Source organism: Trichomycterus rosablanca, chromosome 13, assembly GCF_030014385.1.
Source record: "Trichomycterus rosablanca isolate fTriRos1 chromosome 13, fTriRos1.hap1, whole genome shotgun sequence".
Classification (NCBI taxonomy): Eukaryota; Metazoa; Chordata; class Actinopteri; order Siluriformes; family Trichomycteridae; genus Trichomycterus; species Trichomycterus rosablanca.
In genome coordinates this window covers 19484069-19498923 of record NC_086000.1, presented here as the reverse complement: position 1 = coordinate 19498923, position 14855 = coordinate 19484069, and the positions used below count along the sequence as shown (strand labels likewise).

General features: G+C 36.4%; 2 protein-coding genes across 2 annotated transcripts in view; both read left to right on the top strand.

Moving 5' to 3' along the window:
- Nucleotides 1-437: 437 nt before the first annotated feature.
- On the top strand, nt 438-5039 carry LOC134324980 (cytochrome c oxidase subunit 7A2, mitochondrial). Its single transcript, XM_063006955.1, has 4 exons — nt 438-541; nt 2465-2554; nt 4460-4544; nt 4884-5039. Exons 1-4 carry the CDS (start codon nt 524-526, stop codon nt 4940-4942), a joined length of 252 nt encoding a protein of 83 aa, XP_062863025.1. The 5' UTR covers nt 438-523; the 3' UTR covers nt 4943-5039.
- Nucleotides 5040-14409: 9370 nt separating this feature from the next.
- col12a1a (collagen, type XII, alpha 1a) overlaps nt 14410-14855 on the top strand; it is a 71207-nt gene continuing 70761 nt past the window's right edge. Inside the window, exon 1 of the mRNA XM_063007941.1 lies at nt 14410-14479. Within this exon, the coding sequence (XP_062864011.1) occupies nt 14410-14479 (70 nt within the window). The remainder of the gene's footprint in view (nt 14480-14855) is intronic.

Sequence of the window (14855 nt, the reverse complement as noted above, 5' to 3'; positions counted from 1 at the left end):
AACGAATTATATTCCTAATGGGACAACACACGGTTATAAATTTAATAGCATCTGGAACATGGTAAGGTAAGCAGTATTATGGATTTTTTGCTGTGTTTGGGATTTTGGCCGCTGTGCCGTAATTTGCACACGATATGAAAACGAAACGTCAATTTAAGCTTTTAACTGGTACCTAGCAAAGTAAAGGCACAAAGTAAAATGGCAAAATACAGTCGCTAATCTGTTGTTGTTTTTTATCTAAACTTACATATTTGTTTATTTCTATGCTACACTTCCAATATATGTTTTGTGTATATTATATTGACTCGTGACTTGACTCGGACTCGTATTTTGTGACTTGTGAACATCTCTGCGTGGTTATAAAGTCATAATTTGAAGAAGTGCGTAGGGCACGTTACACTCCATGTTCACTCTAGTGCACTAGGTGGAGACACTCACACTAACAAGCTGCCTTGAGAAACCGGAAACGGTAAGAATTTCAGTAGGAAGAGGTATAGAAGTGTCCTTGTTGAGAACTTGAATCATGTTTAGACAAATCAGGGTAAGTCGGTTTGTTTTAATGTTTAATATTTACTATTTTGTGTGTGTATGATCAGTCTAGTGTAATGCGAAAACTATGATATTGATTTATAATAAACTGTTATCCTTATTAAAATGACATAAATGATATAAATGACCTTTTATATGCTATTAATATTAGTGCATTTATAGAGAAAGCTGGCTGACCTTTGAGATGTAAACAGTGTCATTTAATTTGTATTCATTTAAAGGGCAGTTGGACTACAGAAAGATAATATAGGTACAGTATAGAGTGCTAATGCTAAATGTAAACTTGGGTTATGTTAAAAGCTTATTGTGGGACCGTGGTCGCCTAGTGGGTAGAACATTAGGCTATCAAAACGTATGGCTGTTAGTTCGAATCCTGCATTTCATTGTACTGTACACGTGTATCTGTGACTGTATATATGATAAATAAAGGCATTCCATCTGCCATGAATTATTATTATTGGTTCCTACTGCCTGTAAGTTAACGTTGGTTAGACAGGATTCATTCTCAAACGCTTGCAAAGTTTTGTGGAGTAATATGCTTTAAACTTTAAAATGTTAATCTTTAGCAGGCAGTAGCCTGGTGGTTAATGTACTGGACTAGTAATCATATGGTCGCTGGTTCAAGCCCCTCCTCTGTCAGGTTGCTGCTGTTGGACTCCTGAGCAAGGCCCTTAACCCTCAGTTGCTCAGACTGTATACTGTAACTGTAATATAAGTCGCTTTGGATAAAGGCGGCTGCTAAATGCAGAAAATGTAAGTGTAAATGTAGCATGTAGTCATTCTAAAACAAGTCACTGTCTTCATAAAGCTTCTGATTGTGCCAAGGTTTCGATCATTTTGGAGTCAATAATCCACTTCCTTTTTTCCAATACTCTAGTTCAGCTGGTATTTAAACCTCCTCAGATCATAACACTATTAAATCAAAATTTTTGTTGGATTTGATTGCATCACATTTCTCCTCCAAATATACTAATGATCATTATCCAATTTTTTCTCCTGCAAACTTGTATTGTCAATGTAATCAGTCAAACTTTAAGCTTTCATATTTTGCATTCAGGGCTTCTTTTTCATGGCAGTTTGTAAGCCCACAGAGATATACACCTTGCTGAACTGTGGACAGTAGCATCTGTGTTCTAACAGTTTGTACTTTATTGTGTACTTAAGAATTAGAAATTGATGCTATTCATAAATGTCCTTTCAGCATTAAGTTTTCCTAGTCTACTTTTTATATGTATATGTGCATAAAGGAGTCACTAGGTGTACAAAAATCGTAAATAAGATGCCATGTCATACAGTTAAATAAAATTATACAACTGTATAAACAACAATATTACTCTGAAATCTGTGGTACTGTTTGTTAATTTGCGACCCAGCTGATTTAGTCAACCCACAATAAACTTAACATTACCTAAATGTGTTAAAATATTTTAGTAAACGGTTGCAGAAATCGTCATATTTCTATCATAATGAAATAAAGTACGTTCCTTACAAATAAACATAATCGTTTGACTTTAACTATATGTTACCAATGGTACACATTATGAATACAGGTAATAATAAATTAATAATATTTACATTTGGAGCAAATAGCAAATGCTTCTAAACAAAGCAACTTACAATTATGACAGAATGCAGTTTAAGCAATTGAGGATTAAGGCCCCTGCTCGAAGCTCAACAGTTCAATTTTTATGGCAGTGTGGCTGGAACCAGTAACCTTCTGATTATTAGTCTAGTACCTTAACTGCTGAGGTACTGCTGTCTGCATATATTACAATATTAGGCTTTAACATAATACACTTCATAGCTAAAAAATTTTTTAGAATGTTAATATTAAGAGCGTAAGAGACTCGTCTTGGATGGTACCTTATACATTTTAAACATCTTTCCAATTCATTGTTCATTTTGTGTTGATTAGACTCTGAGGCAGGTGGCCAGTCGGCCATTCTCAAATACTGCGCGCAGGCAGATCAACAACAAAATTGCTACCAAGCAGAAAATGTTTCAGGTAAGTTCTTAATTAAGTGGTTAGTTGAGCTTTATCCTTTATAGTTTTTACACTCAAAACTAGATATAATCATCATCATACATGTATTCAGTTATTTTAACTGCAGTAATATATTGTCGTACAGGAAACTCAACAAACAAATATAGATCTTGCTTTGTTGTTTTGGTCAAATGCATTTTCTAAACATTCATGCACTCAAAGTAGACTGGCGTCCACTTTCTGCTGTTGTCACCTTAGAGAATATCTTTCTGTATCTTTCCATTTGCCTGTTGTGAAGTCTCCCAGAGAACCATACCATAGAGACAATCTGTGAACACTGTGAATAACACACCTTTAGTGCAAGTGCCTTGACCAGGCAGCAGAGGTCGCAATTGTATAGCAACAATGAAGCCCAGTCTCGAGACCTCCGTCCTTCTGCACAGCCGATTGTGCCTGTTTGGGCACCCGACGTGGTCAATAACACTGCCTGGAATTCGTCCTTGAGAGCTCCATTGGTCGTGACAGCTGCACTAACTGTCCCATGTCTGATAAGAATCAACCTGTTTTCTTTGTAAAAATGAGGTGCACTTCATTTATTCTTGCCTAACAAAACGTAAATGGAGAAATCAAAATTTGAATATCAGGGGAAAGAAATATGTTTTTTTTAAACCTGGAAGCCCATAATACTTAATTTGCCTTAATGCACCATTAAGCAAACTCATGTGAAATGAGTCGAGGCTAATTCTGACCACTTTTCAGTTCATGTAACAAAGTGTTGTAGATATGATAGACCTTGGAAAAATAGGCTATAACTGTTCAGGTCATTTACTTGGTTACAGCAATGAATTTATTAATGGTAAATTGCTTTTTTATTACCAGGATTTAATAAGGTTTAGGACATTATGCCTGATTTTTAGGAATGAAAAATATTGGTCTCCAATCCCACAGCTCATAGTTAATCTGTCTTGTCAGATTTACACAATCTTTAAAAGTCAGATGGCTAAAATAAATAGCAGTTTTTGATTCAGGATCCTCACTGTTCAGATGTTATGACAGATGTTTTATAGCTTTAGTCTGGAGATGGTCTGGAATCTGATAGAACTACATTTAATGAATTAAATACACATGCAAGCAGGACAGAGGAAACAGCTCAGCATGCAAAGAATGTTTTCTGTCTGAATTCTGTTGGAGTTTAGAATAATACCAGGTCTTTTTGAATTAGTCAGATGCAAGTTTGGTATTGCTCATGAGCCAATTTTTTGCAGGTTTTCTCAATTTGATAAATTTGCTTGCCATTTGGCTTTTATAGCTGTAATTGTTAATTATGCTAGCTTAATATTTACAGTAATATAATCACATGTATTTATAATATCATTAGAATTTTGTATAAAGTCTAATACACTTTGCCACTGTTACTACCAAACTCAAGTCTTTAAGTTCTGGACTAAATTACTTGTGTGTTTTTTTTTGTCTTTCTATAGGAAATCAGATAAGTATGTAGCTCTGAAATGTGCTTCTAGGGGTTTATGTGTAGATGGCTGGATCTACTAATCATTGCATGTAATTAGCGTGTGATGCTCAAAAAGGCAAATCAGTTAGCCAAAAGCTTCACCTACTACTCTGACTGCAGTAATAGAATTTTAGATGCTGACACACATGTAGCTGTGTGACTGTGTCTTTGCTTTAAAAATAAAGCATTATAATTACAATACAGAATACATTTTTGTGTTACCAGATCCTTCCAGTTTCCCCTAATTGTTGTTATCTGAAAATGAAAGAGATGCTGGAGACTAAGTTTTAAGATCTTTGCTTTATTTTCTGTAATTATACTAGTGAAATTGCTTTGCCTGCATGTAACACTACAAGTCTTTTACTGTGTTACATTCCACTAAAGTGTGGGATCATAAACACTCTTTGATTTTCCAGGAGGACAATGGTTTGCCTGTTCATTTAAAAGGAGGCTCCAAAGATGCTCTCTTGTACACGGCAACAATGGCCCTCACAGTCTTTGGTAAGTCTTTTGAAGGATATTGCCTCCTATAATCAGTGTATCTAATCATATATCATTAAGATAGTCTGCTGTCAATTAAATATGACTTTTTTTTCTTTGTGAAAAAAACAACCTAAACTGTACCTAACCAAATTGAATTAGGTTATGTTTGGTACTAAAAGTGAATAGTCAGAAGTAGAAGTGTAGAAAAGTAAAAAAAATGAGTCATAAAAGATAATGTTTAAACACTTATTTTGGATTCACATTAGTAACCATACCATGCTGTCATTGTCATAAATTTTAAGCCTTTATTATTATTGATAATAGATTGTGAGTAATTATTCTGTGTTCTCTCTACAGGAAGTGGATTTGTCTTATATGAGTTGTTTCAAGCAGCAATGCCCAAAAAGAAAGAATAAAGAAGCTCTCTATCCCATGCATTTCATTACTGCTATCCAGATGTGACGAGTTCGTTATTCTATATGTAATATGTAATAAATCTCCTTATTAATTATATACTGTGTTGATGTTTTACATTCAGATTGGTTTTAAAACGGCATTGTTAACATGGCTAAATATATTTACATTTATGGCCTTTACAAGAGGCTTTTTTTCTAAAACGATTTTTAATTGTGATAGAATACAGTGCAAACCATTTAGGGTTAAGGCAATTTAGTGGCAACTTGGCAATGGTGGGGCCTAAACCAGAGACCTTTATGTATACACTCACTTGTTTGTTTATAATATTTGGTAAACCCATCTTGTACCTAATTTCACTGGTGATTTTACTGGTATACCTAGCATACAGGTGCACTTTGTAGCTATGATACGTTTACTGACTGTACTCCTCAGTTGCTTTACAGAATAATAGTCTTGCGCAGTCTGTGTTAGTCATCCTAACCCTAATCACTTCTTAGTTTCTTTCCACAGGTTGATTAAATCCTAATCAAAGTGACACTGGTGTTTAAAGATGTCAGCAGTGCTGCTGATACCAGTGTCATACACAATATGAAGTCACTATCATGTCACTGTTCTGCTGACAATTGTCCAGCACAAATGATCGGGCGGCACGGTGGCTAAATGGGTAGTACTGTTGCCACACAGCAAGAAGGTCCTGGGTTCGATCCCCAGGTGGGGTGGTCCGGGTCCTTTCTGTGTGGAGTTTGCATGTTCTCCCCGTGTATGCGTGGGTTTCCCCCGGGTGCTCCGGTTTCCTCCCACAGTCCAGAGACATGCAAGTGAGGTGAATTGGAGATACAAAATTGTCCATGACTGTGATCGATATAACATTGTGAATTGATGAATCTTGTGTAACGAGTAACTACCGTGTGTCTGTCATGAATGTAACTGAAGAGTGTAAAACATGACGTTAAAATCCTAATAAATAAACAAAGCACAAATTATCAGTGCCTTATATGGTGCACTTATGCAATGTTGCTGTACATGATCTTAACATGTACAATGAGTAAATGTTAAGTGTAATTTTTTTCAAAGGGACACATGCACAAGCACCGATTGACCTCTAGGGGACCCTGTTTTCTCACAAATATAATTTGTTGACGCGTGGATCTTCAATAGCTCCCAAACCTTTCTCCATAAATGTGACCAACATGGACAATAGAAGTAAACTGCCATTAATACTGGTATAATATTAATTAATCTTAAATACAAGGTACTTATGCACAAATATGTTGAAGGCAAGATGGGCATTTTGCTAAAGTAGGGGGGAGTTAAGTTTGTTGTTAACATTTACATTTTCAGCATTTAGCAGACACCTTTATCCAAAGCAACTTACATTACAGTTACAGTATACAGTCTGAGCAATTGAGGGTTAAGGGCCTTGCTCAAGGGCCCAACAGCAGCAACCTGGCAGTGGTGGGGCTTGAAACAGTGACCTTTTGATTGCTAGTCCAGTACCTAACCACTAGGCTACGGCTTGCTACAGTGTTGTTAAAGCACCTCTGTGCTGGACACCAGAACGGGTTGTTAGAGGATTTGTGGGTAGACGTTGCTTATCTGCATTCATTTTCTTCAGCTGCAAGATATTTACTAATGAAAAAAAAAAAAAAGTTTTATTATTTATTATTAATTATTTAAAAATTATTGCAAATTTACTAAATTCATGAATTATTTCTCAAGTTTGTTAATAGAAAATTACATTTTCATGAAACGTTTGCATTTGGTCATCAAGCTAACGCCGGTAGTGTTACTGCTGCTCAAGGAATTGCTTCAGACAGTCTGAGGTTACTGTATTTGGAAGTTCTTGTTTCTACATGGGATTCCTTTAGGTATTCCAGCTTCTCCCTACCTTTCAAAAACATGCCAGTAAGTAGACATTGTCTTGTGTGAGTGATGGTGTGTTTTAGAGTTTAAAGACTGGCTCCATACCATCTTGAATCTGACCAGGATGGAGCAGTTACTGAAGATAAGTGAATAAGTTAAAGTACAGTAGACCCTTGACTTACGAATTTAATTGATTCCAAAGGGCTGCTGTTATGTCGAAATGTTCGTTAGTTAAACCTATTTTTCCCATAAGAAATAATGTAAATAGAATTAATCCGTGCCAGACCTCCCAAACCACCTAACCATTCTAATGTCTTAAATGGTCTTTTTTGTTATAAAAACAAGTATATTTTCCCTTAAATCTTAAATGATAGAATGGACATTCCTGTAATAAACAATAATAAACAATACACAGTAGTACAGTACTGTACATAAAACACACACCACATTTCAGTACATTATGTGTGCCGTAATACATTTTCTTCTTTTTCATCAAATGTATCTACCAGAAACTACAATAACTCATATTTCTCCATTATTTCTTTCTTTATTTTTAAGTGTGTATTTTGTAGGTGTAATTGCACGAAAGAAAGAATACTTTACTCAGCTAATTCCTTCTTCTCTCTCACTCACTGTCCCCTCTGCCTGATACACAGTGACATCTACTGGCAACAACAAATGTAATAGATTCATTTTCTCAATACTACACTTTCTCTTCACCTTCTCTGGGGACATTTTAATATTGAATTTTACAAAATATAAAGAAAACACCGAAAAAACACTGTCCGCTCTCCGCTCACTGTATATATAGAGAGAGACGGTCGGAGAACTTGTTCGTGACGTCACGTGTTTTGCGAATTTTGGTTCGTAATCCGAAATTTGTTCGTACGTTAAGTTAAAAAAGATCGTTTGTAACCCAAAATGATCGTATGGTAAACCGTTCGTACCTCAAGGGTCTACTGTATTGCATTCTTGATAAGTAATATAGCTGTGAGCTTTGTCCTTATCGTTTTGAGATGAAATACCTTGTACAAAAAACCTTCATTTCCACACATTTTTGCATAAATTATTTTATCATTTAACTACAGTATTCTTTATTTATTCACATATTCACATCTATATTTTATTTTTAAAACTTTTTTTGTTTGATTACTGTCAAATCCACCCCAAGAATTTGTCTAAAGAAGGTGTAAATTAAGTGTTTTTAACTGATTGATGTTTTATTTTCCATGTATTTTCAATACCATTACTTTGACCGGTTTTATTTATTACTTATTGATTATTATTGGTGTATTTATATCTTTAATGTATAACATTAGTGTGCAGATTGGGACTGAGCCTAAGATGTTAGTGAACCACAGTATTTTCCGTAACTTTTATATGAAAACTAAAAATTAAGCATGTTGCAAACGCTGATAAAACATTCATACATATACCCGGATAATTAGAAAAAACAAGAAACTTTATAGTTTTGTCTAAAACTGCTTACATTTTTACAGTCTCAGTAGCAGGATTTTGTGGATTTGGATGAGAACTCAAGCTTCATCTTTGATCGACTGCCTCAGGATTTTGTCAAGGTACATTTTGTTATTATAGTGAAGTATAGTGAAAGTGTAATGGATAGTTTTTCCTTCTAGAACTTAACTGCACAAACCTGTGGTTTCTAAACATTGGTCAGATTTAAAGTTTCCCTAGACGGTATTGGAGATTTTTCTTTCCTTTTTCCGGCTGCTTTAATATTACGGGTAGTCACAGCAGATCACTGTAGTCCATATACGTGGCTTAGCACAGTTTTACACCGTAAGCCCATTCTGATATAACCCTCCTTATTTTATCAGGGCTTGGGACAGGTACTGAGAGTGCACTGACAAGTGCACCTTATGTGTAAGCTGAAATTCAAACCCTGGATCCCAGTGGTAGTGGGCTAGTGAATTTTACTGCTTTGCCATTTGAGGACCTATACAGGCACTTTAACAAATCAAGAAAATGTAACAATATTTAAATAAAATAGAATAGAATGCCTTTATTTGTCATTTATACATATACAGATGTACAGTACAACAAAATTCTTTCTTTGCATATCCCAGCTTGTTTGGAAGTTGGGGTCAGAGCGCAGGGTCAGCCATTGTACGGCGCCCCTGGAGCAAAGAGGGCTAAGGGCCTTGCTCAAGGGCCCAACAGTGGCTGCATGGCAGAGCTGGGATTCGAACTCTCAGCCTTTCAGTCGATAGTCCAAAGCTCTACCCACTAGGCTACCACTGTCCCTGTTAAAAAGGAATTGCCACCTCCCCGTCGGGAAATCGAACCCCGGTCTTCCGTGTGACAGGCAGAGATACTGTCCACTATACTAACGAGGATAAATGGATCTATTTTAAACCATATACCAGCTAATTAAATGTCTTGTCATCTATTTCCAATATATTTATGTATTTATTTAAATCATTGTCACGGCCCTACATTTGTGTTTTAATTCACCTATTCATTTATTTTCTGAAACAACTTTATCCTAATCAGTGTGTTTTGTGGTCTGGAGCTGACCTTAGAAACACTTGGGTGCAAGGTAGGACTAAAGCCTGGACAGGATGCCAAGTCATCTTACTCACTCACTCACTCGGGCACACACACAAGCAAACAAGCCTAGATAAAGTTATAGAAGAAGAAGAAGAAGAACCTTTATTGTCATTATACTTGCATACAACGAAATTTAGTTAGACACTCTCCGAAAGATAAAAAGAAGAAGCAAAGTATTTACATAAGCATATGGATATTTAAAAAGAGGCAAACATATTTACATAAGCATATGGATATTTACACAATAACCAGTACAATCTAAAGTATGGATTTCAAGATAAATAATAAAATAAATTATGGGTGAATATGAATATGTAAGGTGACTGTGCTGTGTGGAGATACCAGTTAAGTTTCAGAAAGATTTATGTTGAGTGAGAGAATGGTTGTATGAAGATGTGCAAATACGCAATGTACAGTGTATCACAAAAGTGAGTACACCCCTCACATTTCTGCAGATATTTAAGTATATCTTTTCATGGGACAACACTGACAAAATGACACTTTGGCACAATGAAAAGTAGTCTGTGTGCAGCTTATATAACAGTGTAAATTTATTCTTCCCTCAAAATAACTCAATATACAGCCATTAATGTCTAAACCACCGGCAACAAAAGTGAGTACACCCCTTAGTGAAAGTTCCTGAAGTGTCAATATTTTGTGTGGCCATCATTATTTCCCAGAACTGCCTTAACTCTCCTGGGCATGGAGTTTACCAGAGCTTCACAGGTTGCCACTGGAATGCTTTTCCACTCCTCCATGACGACATCACGGAGCTGGCGGATATTCGAGACGTTGCGCTCCTCCACCTTCCGCTTGGATTCCCCAAAGATTTTCTATTGGGTTTAGGTCTGGAGACATGCTTGGCCAGTCCATCACCTTTACCCTCAGCCTCTTCAATAAAGCAGTGGTCGTCTTAGAGGTGTGTTTGGGGTCATTATCATGCTGGAACACTGCCCTGCGACCCAGTTTCCGGAGGGAGGGGATCATGCTCTGCTTCAGTATTTCACAGTACATATTGGAGTTCATGTGTCCCTCAATGAAATGTAACTCCCCAACACCTGCTGCACTCATGCAGCCCCAGACCATGGCATTCCCACCACCATGCTTGACTGTAGGCATGACACACTTATCTTTGTACTCCTCACCTGATTGCCGCCACACATGCTTGAGACCATCTGAACCAAACAAATTAATCTTGGTCTCATCAGACCATAGGACATGGTTCCAGTAATCCATGTCCTTTGTTGACATGTCTTCAGCAAACTGTTTGCAGGCTTTCTTGTGTAGAGACTTCAGAAGAGGCTTCCTTCTGAGGTGACAGCCATGCAGACCAATTTGATGTAGTGTGCGGCGTATGGTCTGAGCACTGACAGGCTGACCCCCCACCTTTTCAATCTCTGCAGCAATGCTGACAGCACTCCTGCGCCTATCTTTCAAAGACAGCAGTTGGATGTGACGCTGAGCACGTGCACTCAGCTTCTTTGGACGACCAACGCGAGGTCTGTTCTGAGTGGACCCTGCTCTTTTAAAACGCTGGATGATCTTGGCCACTGTGCTGCAGCCCAGTTTCAGGGTGTTGGCAATCTTCTTGTAGCCTTGGCCATCTTCATGTAGCGCAACAATTCGTCTTTTAGGATCCTCAGAGAGTTCTTTGCCATGAGGTGCCATGTTGGAACTTTCAGTGACCAGTATGAGAGAGTGTGAGAGCTGTACTACTAAATTGAACACACCTGCTCCCTATGCACACCTGAGACCTAGTAACACTAACAAATCACATGACATTTTGGAGGGAAAATGACAAGCAGTGCTCAATTTGGACATTTAGGGGTGTAGTCTCTTAGGGGTGTACTCACTTTTGTTGCCGGTGGTTTAGACATTAATGGCTGTATATTGAGTTATTTTGAGGGAAGAATAAATTTACACTGTTATATAAGCTGCAAACAGACTACTTTTCATTGTGTCAAAGTGTCATTTTGTCAGTGTTGTCCCATGAAAAGATATACTTAAATATCTGCAGAAATGTCAGGGGTGTACTCACTTTTGTGATACACTGTATATAATAGGTTATCTGCCTACTGGCATCTTTTTGAGAGATGGGAGAAAAACCGAACTTCACTACAAGCTTACATCACACGTGCTGTTTCTCAATCTCTACACTTCTTGCAGGTTTTCCCACATTTTTTCCACAATAAAATGCATCACACAGTATTATAGTACCAGCTTTGTTGAATTAGAAGCATGTGGAGAATGAGAAGGATGACTTGCCATGGCACATCTAATGTTTATCTCAACACAGGGCTAATATTAATGTCAACAAATGGCTCCAAGATGTAAAACATAACTTTATAAGGATGACAAAGTGACAGAGGATAAGGATGACAAAGTGAAAGAACCAACACCACAATAGACAACTTAACAGGTTTACTTCTTTAACAAATAAAAAATGCTCACTGCACAAACAGGCTATTCATTGAGTCTGTTAGTTGATTTATGTTTTTTAATGGTTATGGTTATTTAGTATGATTATGATTGTTCTAAAAAGTTTGAGGACCCCCAGTATAAATTATTTAAGTGAGGGATATTGACAGTCAGTTAAAATTGACAATCAGCCATGTGCTCCCCTATTATACCAAACAATTCAGGAGGAAGTGTGCTGTTTGGAAGGAGACCCACGTTTGTAAAACAAAAGCCAGGGGCAATAAAGTCCCCTTAGCTCACTTACTTCACATTTTGGCAGGTCTGGCGTGTCTGTAAGCCTTTAAAAGTGGGGGGTGCAATTCTTGAACACTTTCGTAAGGGTGTAGGGGTGGAAAAAGTCGGCTGGGAACACCCCCAACACCACTATTAAGTATCAGGTTGTGCTTCCACACTCCCTTCTCCTGAACAAACGCTCCTACTCTGAATGAGAGCGTGAGAGAGCTTCCAACCGGACTGCAGCACACACCGCCGCTGCTCACCACTGATTCTGCATACGCTCATCAACAGGTTAGTTAGAGGGACTATTTTCTTTTGCTTTTAAAGATACCTTTATATTAAAATAGAGAAAGCTTATTAGAATTGGCACTAGATTTGCAATAAGGATAGTTCTTGGTTTATATATTAGTACTTTTAGTAAGCAGAATATGCATTTAAAGCAAAAATGTTATTATTTCTGTATCAAACGACATATTTTACTTCAGCTACTCTATGGTACTTGTTATATACGTCTCATCAAATGATACTAAAACACACCATATTTATTCCACTAATGATGCCAATCCTGCTATAACCCTACACTCTAACTATTCAATGTAGAACTTTACATGTGGGTTTATTTATTAATTAATTAATTTTCAAATCTAGCTTTCAGTCTAAACTGCTTAATAACTTAAGTTTGGTGTTTAATAACTTGTGAACTTGAATGAACTGGTAGCGTCGCCTGTTATGCGCAAATATCCAAAAGGAGGCGCTCAGAGTCATTTACATTCACATTTTCTGCATTTAGCAGACGCTCTTATCCAGAGCGACTTACAGAAGTCAATAGCAAAGTGTTGGCTCATCTGGTCTCTCATAAACTGCTGCTGTAGTTTATACAACTATTTCAAATATAACATTTTGTTTGGCCCGTGGTTGGGAAATGTTGAAAGGGATAAAAATAGGTTCACACTAAATATTAAAATAAAAACTGTAATTAAGACATGGGCAGTAAAAGAACTGGGCAGTGAAATCTCTTACCACAGTAGTAACTAAAGGCAAAATTAATAGGCCTACTGATCATGCAAATTTTCTTACTGCTGCATTTCATAACTTGTTTTGTAAAATATAATAATAACAATAATAATAAATCCTAATATATAAATTAACATCCAATGGTTCGTTGGATTTGGCATTTGTTGAATGTAAACTCTAACTTTCGACATAAACTCTACTTAAAACACTACTTAACTATTACATAAATGTGTATGGACTTGCTAAATGTGTATGGACTTGCCACTTGCAACCACCTGATTAATCTGTGCTGGAAAAGTGATTAGACAAAATATGGATATATTTTACACAACCAGTTTGCAAAACTATTATTAAGATCTTGCTGCTCTTTTAATCACTTAAAAACTCCATGAATATTTACTCACATTACACAGGTAAACAAGGGTAAGTTCTTATTCGAGTGGCGAATAACATAAAAGAAACACATTACACTGTGTTTTTTTCTTGACAGATATATGAATTAATGTACACCTGAATTGTGAAGGTCAACGGTTTGAGCACTGTCCAGAATATTGTGACTGCACCTGTAGAATGTGGACATGAGCTATGAACCATGTGTACTCTTCTGAGGAAAGGAAATAAATCTAAGACATCTAAGAACCAGTTAACTTGAGACACAGTTATAATGAAAGCCTAATGCTTGTTTTGGAATTTGGGTTTATTCATGTTAAATTTTAAATATTCATTCATTGTTTGGCAGACACTTTTGAGTTAAACAGATTCATCTCATGAATTAGAATTTCAAATCTACAGTCCTCCAGTTGAAGTGTGTATAATATGAATTAAAACCTGAAAATGTTATGCTCAATAACAAAAATCTCAAGGTAGAACAGACGTAAGTCAATGCCTTATATTGTGTAGTTTTATCCACTTTTACAAGACCATAAAAAATACAGTTGAAAATAGTGCTTATTCATTATGTTTCCCAGTACAGGGCATCTTAAAATGATTGTTTATGGTAATATCCATACATTAAAGATGCAGTACATATATATATTAAGTTTTGATCATTGCAACGTTCTATTTAACTTGTTTACTTAAATGAAAAGGCAATCACATTTTTCTTTACTTGGCCACCAAGTAAGGCTGTCTTTCCATTTCTAACCATCACATAGACGTTTTGCTTTTTAATTCTATGAATGGTTTGTTGAATGTTTGGAAATGTTGTGTCATTTAGAACAGACCTACAGGCATTATATGCTGAATATGCAGGAAAAAACTGGTGGCTGAATGGAAATCTTGTGTTTTCAGATTTATTTATGTGCTGCTGACTCTACATATCAAAATGAAGAAAGGGCTGTCATTGGCAGCTGCTGCCCTCCTGACAATATTACTGAACTCAGTAGAGGCTCAAGGTATGGTTAACCCATCAAAAAACCCATCTTTTCTCTCTTTTTCTGTTTGTCTTTTATTTCATTTTCTTTTTTTTCCCTTTTTCACATCCCCCTGCCTCTCTTCCCTCTCTTTACATTTTTTTCCACCAACTTTTTATTGGTAAAAATTTCCTTTTCCCAATAAAAAACTTACTTGTATTATTCATGTAAAACATTTGATTATTATTATTAAAATAACCCCATAGACATCTTTTTTTATTAAGGAGACGGGTGTGCTAGATGATCAAAGAAAGTATCCCTCTGTTTCTCTTCTTTTTCCTTCTGACAAATAGGCAACAGCCCAAGTACTATTACATAAAAATGGAAAGACAGAACAATATAACCATAAAATTATGTA

Bases quoted from the DNA above. Each gene is read 5' to 3' on its own strand.
- LOC134324980 (XM_063006955.1), top strand. The intron at 2,555-4,459 runs GTAAGTTCTTAA...TTGATTTTCCAG, and splicing joins CCAAGCAGAAAATGTTTCAG to GAGGACAATGGTTTGCCTGT. The intron at 4,545-4,883 runs GTAAGTCTTTTG...TTCTCTCTACAG, and splicing joins AATGGCCCTCACAGTCTTTG to GAAGTGGATTTGTCTTATAT.